At 43.4% G+C, this 13,078-nt stretch overlaps 1 protein-coding gene across 2 annotated transcripts in view; it reads left to right on the top strand.

The window, feature by feature from the left end:
* BCR (BCR activator of RhoGEF and GTPase) overlaps window positions 1-13,078 on the top strand; it is a 101,902-nt gene that overhangs the window by 84,037 nt on the left and 4,787 nt on the right. For both annotated transcript variants that reach the window (XM_056343996.1, XM_056344006.1), the window contains 7 exons: window positions 233-364; window positions 8,038-8,097; window positions 8,221-8,330; window positions 9,132-9,271; window positions 10,755-10,889; window positions 11,504-11,609; window positions 12,665-12,827. In XM_056343996.1, coding sequence (XP_056199971.1) covers window positions 233-364; window positions 8,038-8,097; window positions 8,221-8,330; window positions 9,132-9,271; window positions 10,755-10,889; window positions 11,504-11,609; window positions 12,665-12,827 — 846 coding nt within the window. The remainder of the gene's footprint in view (window positions 1-232; window positions 365-8,037; window positions 8,098-8,220; window positions 8,331-9,131; window positions 9,272-10,754; window positions 10,890-11,503; window positions 11,610-12,664; window positions 12,828-13,078) is intronic.

Genomic DNA, 13,078 nt, shown 5'->3' on the forward strand with positions numbered 1-13,078 from the left:
TTGAATGCTCAGTGAAATCTGACTAAAGGGTCAACCATCTCAGTCTCCAATTTGACCACTTATACATACAAAATACAATTTCAGTTTAGTTCTGGACCAGCTCCATTAGAGAGGAGGTTTTGGTCAGTCCTTTAGTGCTCCCTCCTGATGAGCTTTAAGGAGACTACACTGATTATTAAGAGACTAGCGTCCTGCCGCAATATATTCATTGCTTTTTCCTGGTGCCCTGCAGGAGTTTGAGATTGAGCTGGAGGGCTCACAAACTCTGCGGATTCTGTGCTATGAGAAGTGCTACAACAAAACTAAGCTCACCAAAGAGGATGGAGAGAGTACGGATCGCATAATGGGGAAAGGACAGATCCAGGTAAGACTGTGCTTAACTCATTGCTGCTACCCTCACTGCAGAATGTAACAGGACTTTTGAATCCTGGAGTGTACCAGGGAGGGTTTTTTCTGCTCTCTGATTGTCTCAGCATTGGAGAGTTTTCTCCAGATAGTGAGGTATACAGCGTAATCACAGGTGGGAAGTCAGCAGATATTTTCCCTCTTGCCTTGTCCCCTATTCCTACTTCAGTACCCTTATGGAATAGATGCTTTTTCATGGAAATTTATGTTTTGATCTCTGATTTGCCTCTTAACTTCAAAACTTCCAGCACAGTATATAGGAATTCCACTGTCACTGGGCACTGTTGAGGATGCTCCGTTTGTGACAAAAGAGGAAGCAATGAATACGCTATCCCCTCTGTACATCATGTGGAAGAAATGCTACCTTCTGTATGTGTTGGAAGTTGATTAATGTGTAGCAAGGCCTTGGAGGACAGGCTTATTGTCCTGATAACTGCCATGTCCAGAGTATAGTGTCCGTGACAGCAAGCTGCATCTAAGAGAGATTTCTACCACTGAGAATCAGCATGGGACACTTTGTTTATGTGGCAAATTTGTAATATAATAGGGGAGGTGAAGAGGTGATTGTAAACGGCTGCTGCTCTCAGGGAGCTGCTGTGTGATAAAGTGTTAAAGCTCCATGCAGGAGAAATCAGGCCATCAGGGGAGGACGATGTGAAGAAACGTATGTTCCTCTTCTTCTTCCAGTTTGTTGCACTGTCTGTCCACACCTTTGGGAGGGTGTTAAAATGTTTGCTCTGAGGATACATTCTTTGTCTTGGACTGGCTGTTGTACAGAGCAGAGACCCTACCCATTTATATTATTTTTTTCCCTTTTCTTTCTGGCACACTGAAAAATACCACCAGTTCTCCTCCATTTATGCTTGACTCTTCATCACTGCTATGGGTGACAACTTTCTGCAACATTTGAGTGATGTTCACACCAGCCAAGGCCATTTGTGGCCATTTTTCAGAAGCAGCTCTGATCGAGGGCAGCCTGCAGGATCATATCTCACCTTTACTCTAGAAGGGTTTGCTGCCTGAATGAGTTTCCTTAGGCCTGTTCCTTTCCCTCCCTCCTCGCAGCCCTGAGGCTGCTGTGGCGTTTTCAAAGAAAGCTTTTGTCACCAAATGCATGGTGGGTGTTTGAAAGAAAATTTGTTTAGAAATCAATAAATGCTAGTAAAAGATGCCTCCTATATATGTTTTAGGCTAACCAGGAATCTGTATGTCCCTTCTGGTAACAAAAGCTTATTTTCCGTGGAGCTGAGCAACTACAAAAGAGCAAGTTTTCAGCCCTGAAATGCCCTGGAGATTTTTATGCTTATAATGGAGAGCCTTGAAATCACTGACCCTCTAAATTCTTCAAGTATTTTACATAGAATGATTTAAAAAAATGATAAAAAATGATAAAATATTGTAAAATTTTTAACAGGCTTTTTTTTTTTTCACAGTAGTAGGCATTTTCATGCACAGCAGTTATACATTCTGTTAAAACATTTTATACTGAAGTTAATAAGTAAAAATACTCTTTAGTCATACCTGAATATTAATTACATCTTGATTCTTTTAGAGAAACCTAAAGAGTGAAAAGTTGGGGGAAAAAATATAATTTTTGATTAATGTGCAGAAGTTGCATTCTGTTGTATTGTAAAAGGCAAATGTGAAAGTTCTCCTGCTTTCAGTAAATCCCCCTTGCAATTCATATAGAAAGTTGTTGAACTCTCAGAACATCCTCGTAATTCTCAGGGATTTTTGTCCTATCACACATACCTTTTAATTTAACACTATTGAATAACTGCAAAGAGAATAACATAAGAGAGTCTGGTAAGATTTGGGGGTTGATAAGAATTACTAAAGGTTTCTGTTTTGGTTTAGTTTTATACCATTTCTCTATTAAGAAATCATAATAATGCAACAACAAAATCAAGTTACAACCTGTGGCTGAAGGTTAGCTGTATTAATGCTTTCAGCATCTTTTCCAGTCACTGGTTTTATAGTAATTTTCTTTCAGGATTTTCCAGGTGCTTTTACATTAAATTTTGTTTACTTTAGAGTTGCTAGCGTATGTGGGGCTTTCTGTTTTGTTGTTGTATTGTCATCATTCAGCCAAAGTCTGCCTCGTGGAAAAGCGAAGTCTGTGAAGTTGGATGAGGTTTTTTTAGTTAAAAACTCTGGGAACATCAAGAGTCGTGCCTACATCCTCCTGTGATAAAAACAGGGAAATTTCTGTGTTGGCTAAATTGCAGTGTATTGTTAAGTCATGTATTATTATAAATCTGCAACTTCCCACTACTGGGATTTCTGACTCACCAAACCCTCTGAGCTGCAGTGATGAAGACAATGCATCAAGGAGACGAGGACCGTTTTGGCTGTGACATGTTTATTAAATCTCTGTTAGATAATGGCACTGCAGGAAGGAAGGCTGGAAATTGGTCCATGTGGTCAGAAGCTTCCAGGAATGGGCAGTAATTTTAATAGCTCCCATTGCTCATATTTTCTTTTCCTATGAAATATTTTATTTACCTGTTTTTGTAGCCACATGCAAGAGATTCGTTGCTTGCCAGCCTGCAAGTTTTATCCCTGAAAAATAAAACCGTGGGGCTTTAATATGGGAGAACCTCCTGTAAATGTGCAAGGGAAGCTCTCATCAGACCTTCTGGGAATGGCAGCACTGAATGTGCAGTGTTTAACTACCCAGCATGCATGGTTGGGGCTTCTGTTACATCTCAGGCATGAGAAGTACTGGGAGAAGGTGCCATTCCTGGGTACACTGTGAAACTGAAATTACTGGAAGGCTTAGGGGAGGAAGAAATGGACATCATCTTATAGGAGGAAACGTAAGGCTTAGTTCAATTGTGAGTGTCAGCTCCTCTCATTTTAAACTCTCTCTTCCCACCCCCCCCACTCCCCTTCTTTTCTTTTTCTTTCTGTTGTTACCTTGCAATCCATCTTTGGCACTTGGGAGGCAGGCCCTTTTGCTCTTTGAATTTTGCAGTTCATGTGGCAGGCATATCCACATGTTTTGAGTGTAGCCGCCTTTTGCTTGGTCCTGAGACTCTGCATTTAAGTGGGCACATGTGTCAGCAAAACAGGATTTGGGGACAAATTAGATGAGTAAACTGATACTTCATCCTGTGATCCATCTCCTCCAGTTGGTGCCTCCTACAAATGCTGTTTCCTTTGCTGTTTTGGTATTTTGTTTTGGGTTTTTTTGGGGGGGTTGTTGTTGTGTTGTGTTTTTTTTCTTGCACGACCAGCTCAGGCAAACAATTTCCTTCTCCCTCACAGCAGTGCTGGAAAGTCGGAGAGGATATGACCTTAGATCAGTCATTCTGTGGTAGCAGCGCAACACCATTCCTCTGTTGCCATGCAAAACAATCACTCTTATCAGCTTAATTGTCTGGGATGTCTCATAGCAGTGCTCATGGCTATTTCAGACATCCAGGTTGTTTTCCGTGTAAAACAGATTGTCGCATGCTGTACCTCCCAAGCATCAATTCAGAAAACCTTTTACACACCCGAGTTCATTTAAACAGTTTGCTCATGCAGAACAGTATCCCAGCAATGAAAATAGGGTGGAAGTGAAGAAGGCAATGGGTCATGTCTAAAGGGTGATGGCGGGAAAGATTAACATGTCAGTGGGGAGCTTTGAGAAGAATGGGGTTATGGCTGGAGTGGGAGTTTCCAGCAGCAGTGAGACTTGACAACATGTATGTCACATCAGTTACAATTAAAAATTGATGGAGTGTAAAGGTGCCAGGGAGATTTAATGAAGGGAGGAAGTAATATGAATAAATAGCATAAAATACACTAACCTTAAGATTGCCTCAGTTCTTGCTCCCAGGCATTTCATTTCCACTGCTGCTTCTTTGTTTTTACATCTTTCTGTATGTTTTCTTTTCTTTTCTTGGGGGTGGGGGAAATCATCAAATGCTCTGTGGTGGTTTCCTAAGGTGGAGCACAGACACCCTTCTTAGTGCCTAGCTTGCATTTGCTGTTGACCAGCATCCTCAGTTCACCTTTTTCCTAGGTCCTCACCACTCTGTTCTGCATGCTGAGCCCCTGCTGACTGCTAGACGCTCATTGTCTGCCATAATTCAGTGCTAAGCTGCTATGAGGGCCAGAGACCTGCACTCAGAAATCCCTGTGGTGCTGAGCAGCTTTGTTCTGTTGTGTTTTTTGCAGGGTACAGAGGGGCATTTGCTTGATTCATTAGTAAATTTGGGGTTGTAGCTTGTCACTGCAAATGCCAAAGAACAAGGTACAAGAGGACTGGAGGTGCTGGGGAAGTAAAGGCCAACTGGTTTGTTTCTATTTTTCCCGTGCAGCATGTGCTTTTGGTGGGGACTGTGCAAACAAGCCTGTGAGATACAGTCTCTGAGGGTTTTAGCAGGTCTGTCCTCTTTGCATAGGTCATGGAAACAGCACAGTTTTTCACAGTGTCAGTGGAGATGGGACAGGTCCTTTTGTCACTCAAACCAAGCAAGTGTTCGAAGGAAATGTTCAGAGATGCAGTACATTTCACTGTCAAATTAATGCAGAGGCAGCCATTTCACAGTGCCTCCCCCTGCTTGAGCTGGCAACGCGAGCGCTATGTGCTTGCTCACTCAGAGCAGCCTCCTTTTGGCACGCTGTCTGTAGATTTCATTCTTCTACTCAGTGTTCCTCCTTCCAGGTCATTGATCTTCAAATCAGGCCAGAAGACAGCATGACCCCATTTGTGTCACAGGCCCTCTCTGTGCTGAAGCATCACATTCACTAACTCACTCTGCCTTCAGTCTGCTTTGTAACCTGTCTGCAACGGCTTCCCTTTCCCTGGATTGCTCTTGCTGGCCTTAGAAGGTCAGTCATTTGTAGGGTCCAAGACTGAAAGCTTGCTCAAAGTCTAACTGACATTCTTAGTTTCCTGTTGATGCTGTTATTTTGTACTGTGACTTTATCAGACTGTTAGACCTGATCTTCCTGTCTCGGTGTTGCTGAGAGCTTAGTCAAACTTGCTTTTTTATTAGCTTCCATCATTTTGCTTTGTTCTTTAAAAAGCACCTGGGGTTGGACTTTATTTTTTTTTAATTGCTGTTGTTATTGACAGCGACTTATGCAGGGTTGCCTTGGGTCAGTCAAACCTGCTTCCTGGTGCTTGTTCTCCTTAGCTGTCTCCATTCCGTACAAGCTGTTGTCCAACAGCAGGTGGCGAGTGTGGGGGTCCTGCCAGTCCTGCAATGGAGCTCAGAGGTCAGGGGAGCAAGAGGTAGCAGCAGGTACACTCGAAGTCCTTGATCAGCTTCAGTAGTTACTCAGCAAGGAGGAGTCTCAGTGAGCTCTCAGCTCCAGCACACTGCTTTTACTAGTCCTTTGTAACCTTATGATACTCACTCTTGAGACAGAACAGGACTTTGTCTGGCTGGTACTTTTTAACAGCTATTTACTTGCTAATTACAGCTACTTGTGGTAGTAGTTCCCTGGTCATCACTGAGACATGACCAGTAATACCTGTTAGATTAAATAAACTGTAACTGGACCTTGCTGATCTCTTTAACATTTTTGGCAAATACTGAAAACCCTCTTTCCCCTTCAATCTTAAGCAGTCTCTCCCTGCTATAAATAATACACTCTCGGTGACTCCATTCTAAAAGCATATGGAAAACTGCTTCTGAGCTGAAGGATTGGCTGTGAGTGTGTCTATCAGCAGGGCCATTTTGGCAGCTTAATGAGATGACTATTTAGGCAGCTGGAGATCAAGCTTTCAGAAATACTGAGCATGGTTGTTCTTCATAGGAAACCAGACACTTCAGAAATGGTTTCCTATTGATTCTGGGAAGGAATGCAGTTGTTGAAAGAAACCAAACTTCCAGCACGGAAATTCAGGGAGTAACAGCCTAGGTTCTGGCCAACATGTAGGGACCTTGGCCAGCTGCACAGGCGGGGGCGGATCTGTTCCGCCAGAGTTATAAGCAAACTCTCTTGGCAAGCAGACTGTTATCTGGGTTTGCTGAAGCGCTGAAGTACTGCTGCCCATTGGCCTCCTGGACCTCTGTGCACTCCCAAAATGTGGGAGCTACTGGTTACTGACTACTCTTTGCAAGGGGTCTTCAGGAATTTCTGCCAGAATTGCACCTACAGGAACCGGTCCAATTCAACAGGAAAGCATGTGTGTGCTGGCAGCATCCCACTGTGGGCTCACGTTCGTAACAAAGTGCGCAGAGATAAGGTTGGCCTGACTTGCTTGTCTGTTATTTCTTGGGGTCTCTGTGGTGTGAGCAAGCAGGGAGAAACCTTCCTCCCTGCTGGCTGTCTTTTTGGGGGAGTGGGGAAGGGTGTGAGGGGACTTGTCTCTGTAGCTGTCAGCGGCATTGGGCTGGTTTGATGATCTGAAAGAGTGTGAGCATGATTGCATCTAAGATCTCAGAATATATTGTAGCTGCCATTGTTTCAACACTTACCTCTGCCTGTCAGAGAACTCTGCTTTTGCACGAGTTCTGTGAGAGAGAGGACCTGTGCTGCAGAAGTAGCTGTAGTTACTGTCTTTTTGTTTGCTGATGCCAGTAAACTCAAAATGCAGAGTCTACTGCAGTTGCCTCCTCCTGGTCTTACCGTGTCTCGCTGTTCTAGAGCCAAGTGTTACAAAACCATCTCAGGAGGCGCTGAAGCCTGCTTGCTTTGGCTGGTTCTGATTGCTGGTGGAAGTCCCCATGGAGACAGCTCTTTTCTCTCTTTTGCCAGTCTAGCTCGAGCAGAGTGCCACTCTTCAGGCATTCAGATATGTTTGCACTCTCCCTGCAGTATTGGAATTGCTGGGTGATAGTTTGAGTACTTGAGTCAGCTACTGCCCAGCCTCACAGCTGTCCACTCAAAAGAGATCAAGCAAAGCTGAAAATGTGAGATCGGGGCTTTGCATCAGAACTTGTTTCTGTTTAATGAGTTCTTGCAATAGCAGGGCCAGGTGTTCTTCCTGCCTGCACGCTCAAATAGAAATGAAAAGGAATAGGCAGGTTGAAGGAGGACAGCTTTCCATTTCTGGGCCAGTTTTCTCCATTTCTCCTGTCAGATCCTGACAGAGGTTTGGTTTATTTAAAGTTACTTGTCTCTGTATAGATCACTTCATGGTACTCTTCTTTGACCTTCCTGGCTTTTTATTTCAGTGCAGTGTTTTCACACTCATCCAACCTCACCTGTCTTTAGAAAACTGCAGAGGGAGACAGTTCCTCTATTTCAAATCAGAGTTTTTCCAGAAATCTCTCCTCCTGTCTTCTGACTCCTAGCCCTGTGGGATAGGACAAATTTGGCTGGCTGTTAATGTGCCTGTTGTGCTACAGCAATGAATGTAGTCTCTTTTTCTATGAAAGCTGAGGTTATTGGCTTTCAAACATTGATTTTGCTTGCTGAGGTTGCCTTTGTTGTTGAGCAGACACTGTACACATGTTGCTGGATTTTCCATGTGTGTGAGTCCTCATCAGCTCTGCTTAGAGAACTGCACAATATCTGAATGGCCTATCACCTGAAACTGGGAAAACCTTGGAATGTGTGTTTTCCTATGGAAAAGAAATAACATGTTGAAAACAGTAGTGCTCTGCTTACTTACAGAAGCCTGTCAGATTTGCTGATTTCTCTGCAGTCTGTTCCTAACTCATGGGTAATTTGCATGTTTTTCAGCTGGACCCACAGGCATTGCAGGACAAAGACTGGCAACGCACAGTCATCTCAATGAATGGAGTAAGTATAGAGAACAGAAGTTAGCACTGCTTCTGTACCTCTTATGTGCTTTATTTCTTTGCTCTTCATTGCAGTGTTGAAAAACCAACGTTTGAAAATTAACAGCTGTTTTCTTTCACTCAGGTTGAAGTGAAGCTGTCAGTAAAGTTTACCAGCCGGGAGTTTAGCCTGAAAAGGATGCCATCCCGGAAGCAGACTGGGGTTTTTGGGGTCAAGATCGCTATTGTCACCAAGTAAGCTGCTGGGTCATATTTCTCCCGACTGTATTTTGGAAAGCCAGCTAGGCAGTGGGTTGTGCTTGTCTTCACCCCACCGCGGGATTTGTCAGTCCAGCCTGCTCCATTCATGTAGAGTGTAGATGGCTGTGGCTGCAGAAAGGAGGTGATGTACATTCTCTGAGCTTCATGTTTTGCGGGGGGAAAAAACAGTGTGCACACAGGCTTTGAAACCCAGGGTGTTTACTTAGAGCATATCACTTTCCTGAGTGCCGGAAATACCCCTTGCCCCTGTACTCTGTAGTTAGCTGACTTGGTCACAAGTTTCCAGAGCCACCGAACAGTGATGTTTCCTTTCCATAATCAGAAATGTCCAGGTTCTTTGGATCCTGTTGTATTATTTTAACCCCCGATCTTTTGTCATGAATCATTTGCCAGAAGAAAGCCATTTGTTCTGTTATATAGTTTGGGAAGTGTGGGATTTCCTCCCTATGGAATTGCATTCATTTAAAAGCAACAGCGTTGCTATGTATTCAAGGACTGTTTGGGAATCCTCTCGTTACCTGCGCAGAGTCACAGGCTCTAGGGGCACTGGGACTTGGCCAAAGCCAGGCTGAGACAGCCAGAAAACCCTTTCCAGTTTTAAAAGGAATTTTTTGGCTCAGACTTGATTGCCTGTTCATACTTTCTCCCACCCTGTTTTCCAGAAGAGGTTTGCGCAGTAAAATGATGGGGTGATTTTTAACCAGCCAGGCAGCTGGGGTAACAAGCATTGAGGGCACAGGCTGTACTGAATTCTTCTATCTGGCTTGCTTAAAGGAGAGAGAGATCAAAGGTGCCTTACATAGTGCGCCAGTGTGTGGAAGAGATAGAGCGGCGTGGAATGGAAGAGGTGGGCATCTACCGTGTCTCTGGGGTTGCAACCGATATCCAAGCTTTGAAAGCTGCCTTTGATGTCAGTAAGTATTTGTGTCTGATGTTTCCTTTGCACTGTGAGAACTTGCATGAGCTCCCTGTCAGGTGGCTGTGCTAATTTTAATCTTATGTTCCCCAAGAAGCATTAAGAGGTAGAGATTCTCACACAAGGAGAATCATTTTAACCCTGGCTGTGTGTTTTAATTAATATTCTTCAGCTACAGATAAACCCAAGGCATACAATTGGATGGATCCTTATACCAAATAATGTGTGTGTTATTCTTCCCAGCAGACATGACATAGTGGGTTTGCCTGCCTTGCCAAATCTTTGTAAATGGCAGACACTTTCCTCAGGGGAAGCAGCAGCAATCAGAAGTCATAATTTCCTCACTGTTGTGAGGTCTCCAAAATAATAAAGTCCTTGGAATGAACAAAGTTTTGTGCAAGGAAGCCAGCAAAAAAACCCCAACATTCTAAGGCTGAGTAGGAAGGGTGTTTACAAAAGTGGAGTTAGGTGGTCAGGGCTGACGAGTTCTTTTCTTAACTCAGTCTAGATTGATGTGTGCAGATCATAAAATTAGATAATTTTGACCAACCTTTGTAAAGCTTTCTTTGATCTTGAGCAGAAAAGGGCTCCTTACTGCATTTAAAAGAATGGTGTGTATCTCCTAGAAGGCATCCTCCAAATTGCTGAGGTACAAAAAGTGAAATTCTGCCCTACCTCCAGCCTCCACATGATGGTCCAAAGACTGCTCTGGCCATACTCGAGCTCCCTTTTGATGCGAGCAGTCATGAGGCCTGTGCCAAGTGCCCAAATTCACCCTCCCCACACGTTTTTCCCCCACTTATTTTATGCAGTATCTTCCTTCTTCTATTTTCTTTTCATTCCCCCTAAGCTACCAAAAACATCAGTTTATGAATCTTTCCTAGTGCAAGTAAGGGTGTTTTGTATCTTGAAAACCAACTTTTTTCATTTATATTAAATCCTGTTTTACACTAAACTCGTGAAACCGGTGCTGGCTCTGCTGGTTGGCCTGCTTGTTTTAGGGAAAGGGGGTTGTTTTGTTTTTCTTAGTAGTAGCAAAATGGAAATGTGAAGCCCTGAATTGCCTGTGTGCTTCAGCTGTGCTCAGTGGGGAGCTAGACAGCCTCAGAGTCTCTTATTCTAAGCTGTTAGAGGCAGGGAATTGGAATAACAACTGTTGTCACTAACAAAAGTTGAAATGCGTATAAATACACTCAAGCCGGGTTTGTTGCAGATCAGGCTGAGGTTGTTGGCACAGCCCAGCTAACCCTGGGTAGTGCGAGGTTCCCTCAACTCCGTCTAAAGCTCTAAACTGTTTGCAGTCGTTTGTGCAGCACTTCTCAGAACTACTTGTCAGAAGGTATCTCATTTAATCTGGAGAAATGTAAACAGGAAAACTCTCAGCTATTTGGGCAAAGACAAAGAATAACTAAGAGAGCCAAAGCAAGAAAAAAAATGAATGCAACGCCAGCAGCTTCTTTACTGTGCTTCCCCTCTTCCAGATAACAAAGACGTGTCAGTGATGATGAGCGAGATGGATGTTAATGCCATTGCAGGCACCTTGAAACTGTACTTCCGGGAACTGCCTGAACCCCTCTTTACGGACGAACTGTACCCCAACTTCGCTGAGGGCATTGGTAGGTAGTAGCAGAAATAACCCTTGATAACTGAAACTCTTCTGCAGGAGGCTGCTCCTAAAGCAACACAAAACCGTATTGGCGGTGTTGGAGAGAAGCCCAGAACAAGTTGTTAGGGAAGTGAAATGGAGCTCAGCAGTGAACACTGGAGTGACATCTTCTTCCTGTGAGCTTGAATGTGGGTAATTCCCGTGCATTTTTGTAAGTTGAAAATGTCCAGGTTTCTGAAGAATAGGTTAAGGATAGAATGACAGCCTAGCTGTTGAGGCTGTGCATGCTGTTTGCCCCGTTCAATCTTCCAGGGAAGTTCTTGGGGGTGGGGGGGCAGGGTGGGTATACCTTGTCATATCTGGATGCACAGGAAGAATGTCGTAACAGTTGAAAGTCTGAAAGCACTTGAATTGCTTGAGAGAAAAGGATTCTCTACACATGTATGAAATAAAGGAAAGAGAACCTGTGGGGTACTGATGTGCAGCTCTGACCTCCCAACCTACAATGCAATTACAGCCCATTCAGGACCATCCGTATTTGTTGGTTTGGGAAATTATGCAGAAATTCTGCAGAAATTCTTGTTCGCTTCTTGTGCTGATGTTTTGTAATTTTCTGTCTTGTAGCACTTTCAGATCCTGTCGCAAAGGAAAGCTGTATGTTGAATCTATTGTTATCGCTTCCAGAACCCAACCTTGTGACATTCCTTTTCCTTTTGGACCATTTAAAAAGGTAATATGTGGATCCTTTAGACACATATTTAATGTGTAAAGTGTCATTATTTTGAAAAGAGCCTTTTCCTTTAATGCTGAATCTCACAAATGAAGAAGCATTTGCTGATTTACTGTGAATGCTGGTCAGGTAACTACTATCTGGTACTCAGTGAGGTGCTAAACCCTGAGTTCCATTCCCACTCATCCTGAAAGGATTAGAACTGGAGGAAAGGGGTAACAAAACTCTCGGGGCTTATCTACTGCAAATGCAAATTTGTGCTGCAATATCACTGCAAAACTCCATCTGGATACATCTTTTACTGTAAGGTTTTAGAGCAGGAAAAGTTTTAGTGTAAATCGTGAGGCTTTGGCTGTGTCTAAGGACTTGTGAGCCCTGTTTCAGAAGGTGTCTGCAATCTAACATGATTTCTTCTCAAAAATTACAGCACTCTTGCTAACTGGAGTTGTCAGTTCCTTGCTTAAACTAGTCTTTCTGATCTTGTCTATGTCTCTGTAATAGGGTTGTAACTGTGAAGAAGTATTTCCATGCATTTGATATTAATGCAGTAAGCTTGCTTTACTATATGCGCAATGTGTTAATTTACATATGTGTTTTGTACATACCAGAGACTGTCAGTGGTGAGATGAAAGATGATCTCGTGACTGAGGTTCTGGATTAAAATCCAGGAAATCTGGGTTTTACTTGTGTTTCTGCTGCAGACTTTTCTGCCCTTGGGTGAATGTTCTAACCTCTGTGCCTCAGTTTCTCATTTATAAAACCAGGATGAAAAACATTCCTTTATTCCCGTCCCACCTCTCCCTGTCCAGGCAGTAAGCAGCAGTCCCTTTCCTGGTTTAAGCCATGTCTGTAGAGTGCCTGGAGGCTGTGGTTGTGTCACATCAGGCTGTTTGCTTTAGATATATAAAATTAATTTAGGCACATATGGAGAGAGTGGTTGGTTGAATCTATCTAAAACTTTTTACAACAGGAGTAAATATGGTTTCTTACTTAAGGACACATCCAAATTCAGGTATTTTAAAAAGATCTGCCTTGTTCATTGTTTCTTCTCCCAGGGTTGCTGAGAGGGAAAGCGTTAACAAGATGTCCCTGCATAACCTTGCAACTGTCTTTGGACCAACACTGCTCAGACCTTCAGAGAAGGACAGTAAAATCCCCGCGAACCCGACCCAGCCTATCACAATGACCGATAGTTGGTCACTGGAAGTCATGTCCCAGGTAAAATCCAAAATGTGCTACTGAATCTAGTGAAGACGGGGAAACTTCTGGCAGTCCCGTTGCAAGGCCTGGTGCAGCCACCCTTCTGTGTTTTCCTGATGGTGTTTTTGAAAAACTTGAACACCTTTCACCCTTACAGAGAAACTTTAGACTGTTTGTAGAACTGCCTCTTCAGGCAGTTCAGCTTGCATCTGTACTAATGTCAGTATGCACATATCGTGTATGTTTTGTGTTTGTGCATAGCAAGTTGT

This window comes from Falco biarmicus, chromosome 1 (assembly GCF_023638135.1).
Source record: "Falco biarmicus isolate bFalBia1 chromosome 1, bFalBia1.pri, whole genome shotgun sequence".
Taxonomy (NCBI): domain Eukaryota; kingdom Metazoa; phylum Chordata; class Aves; order Falconiformes; family Falconidae; genus Falco; species Falco biarmicus.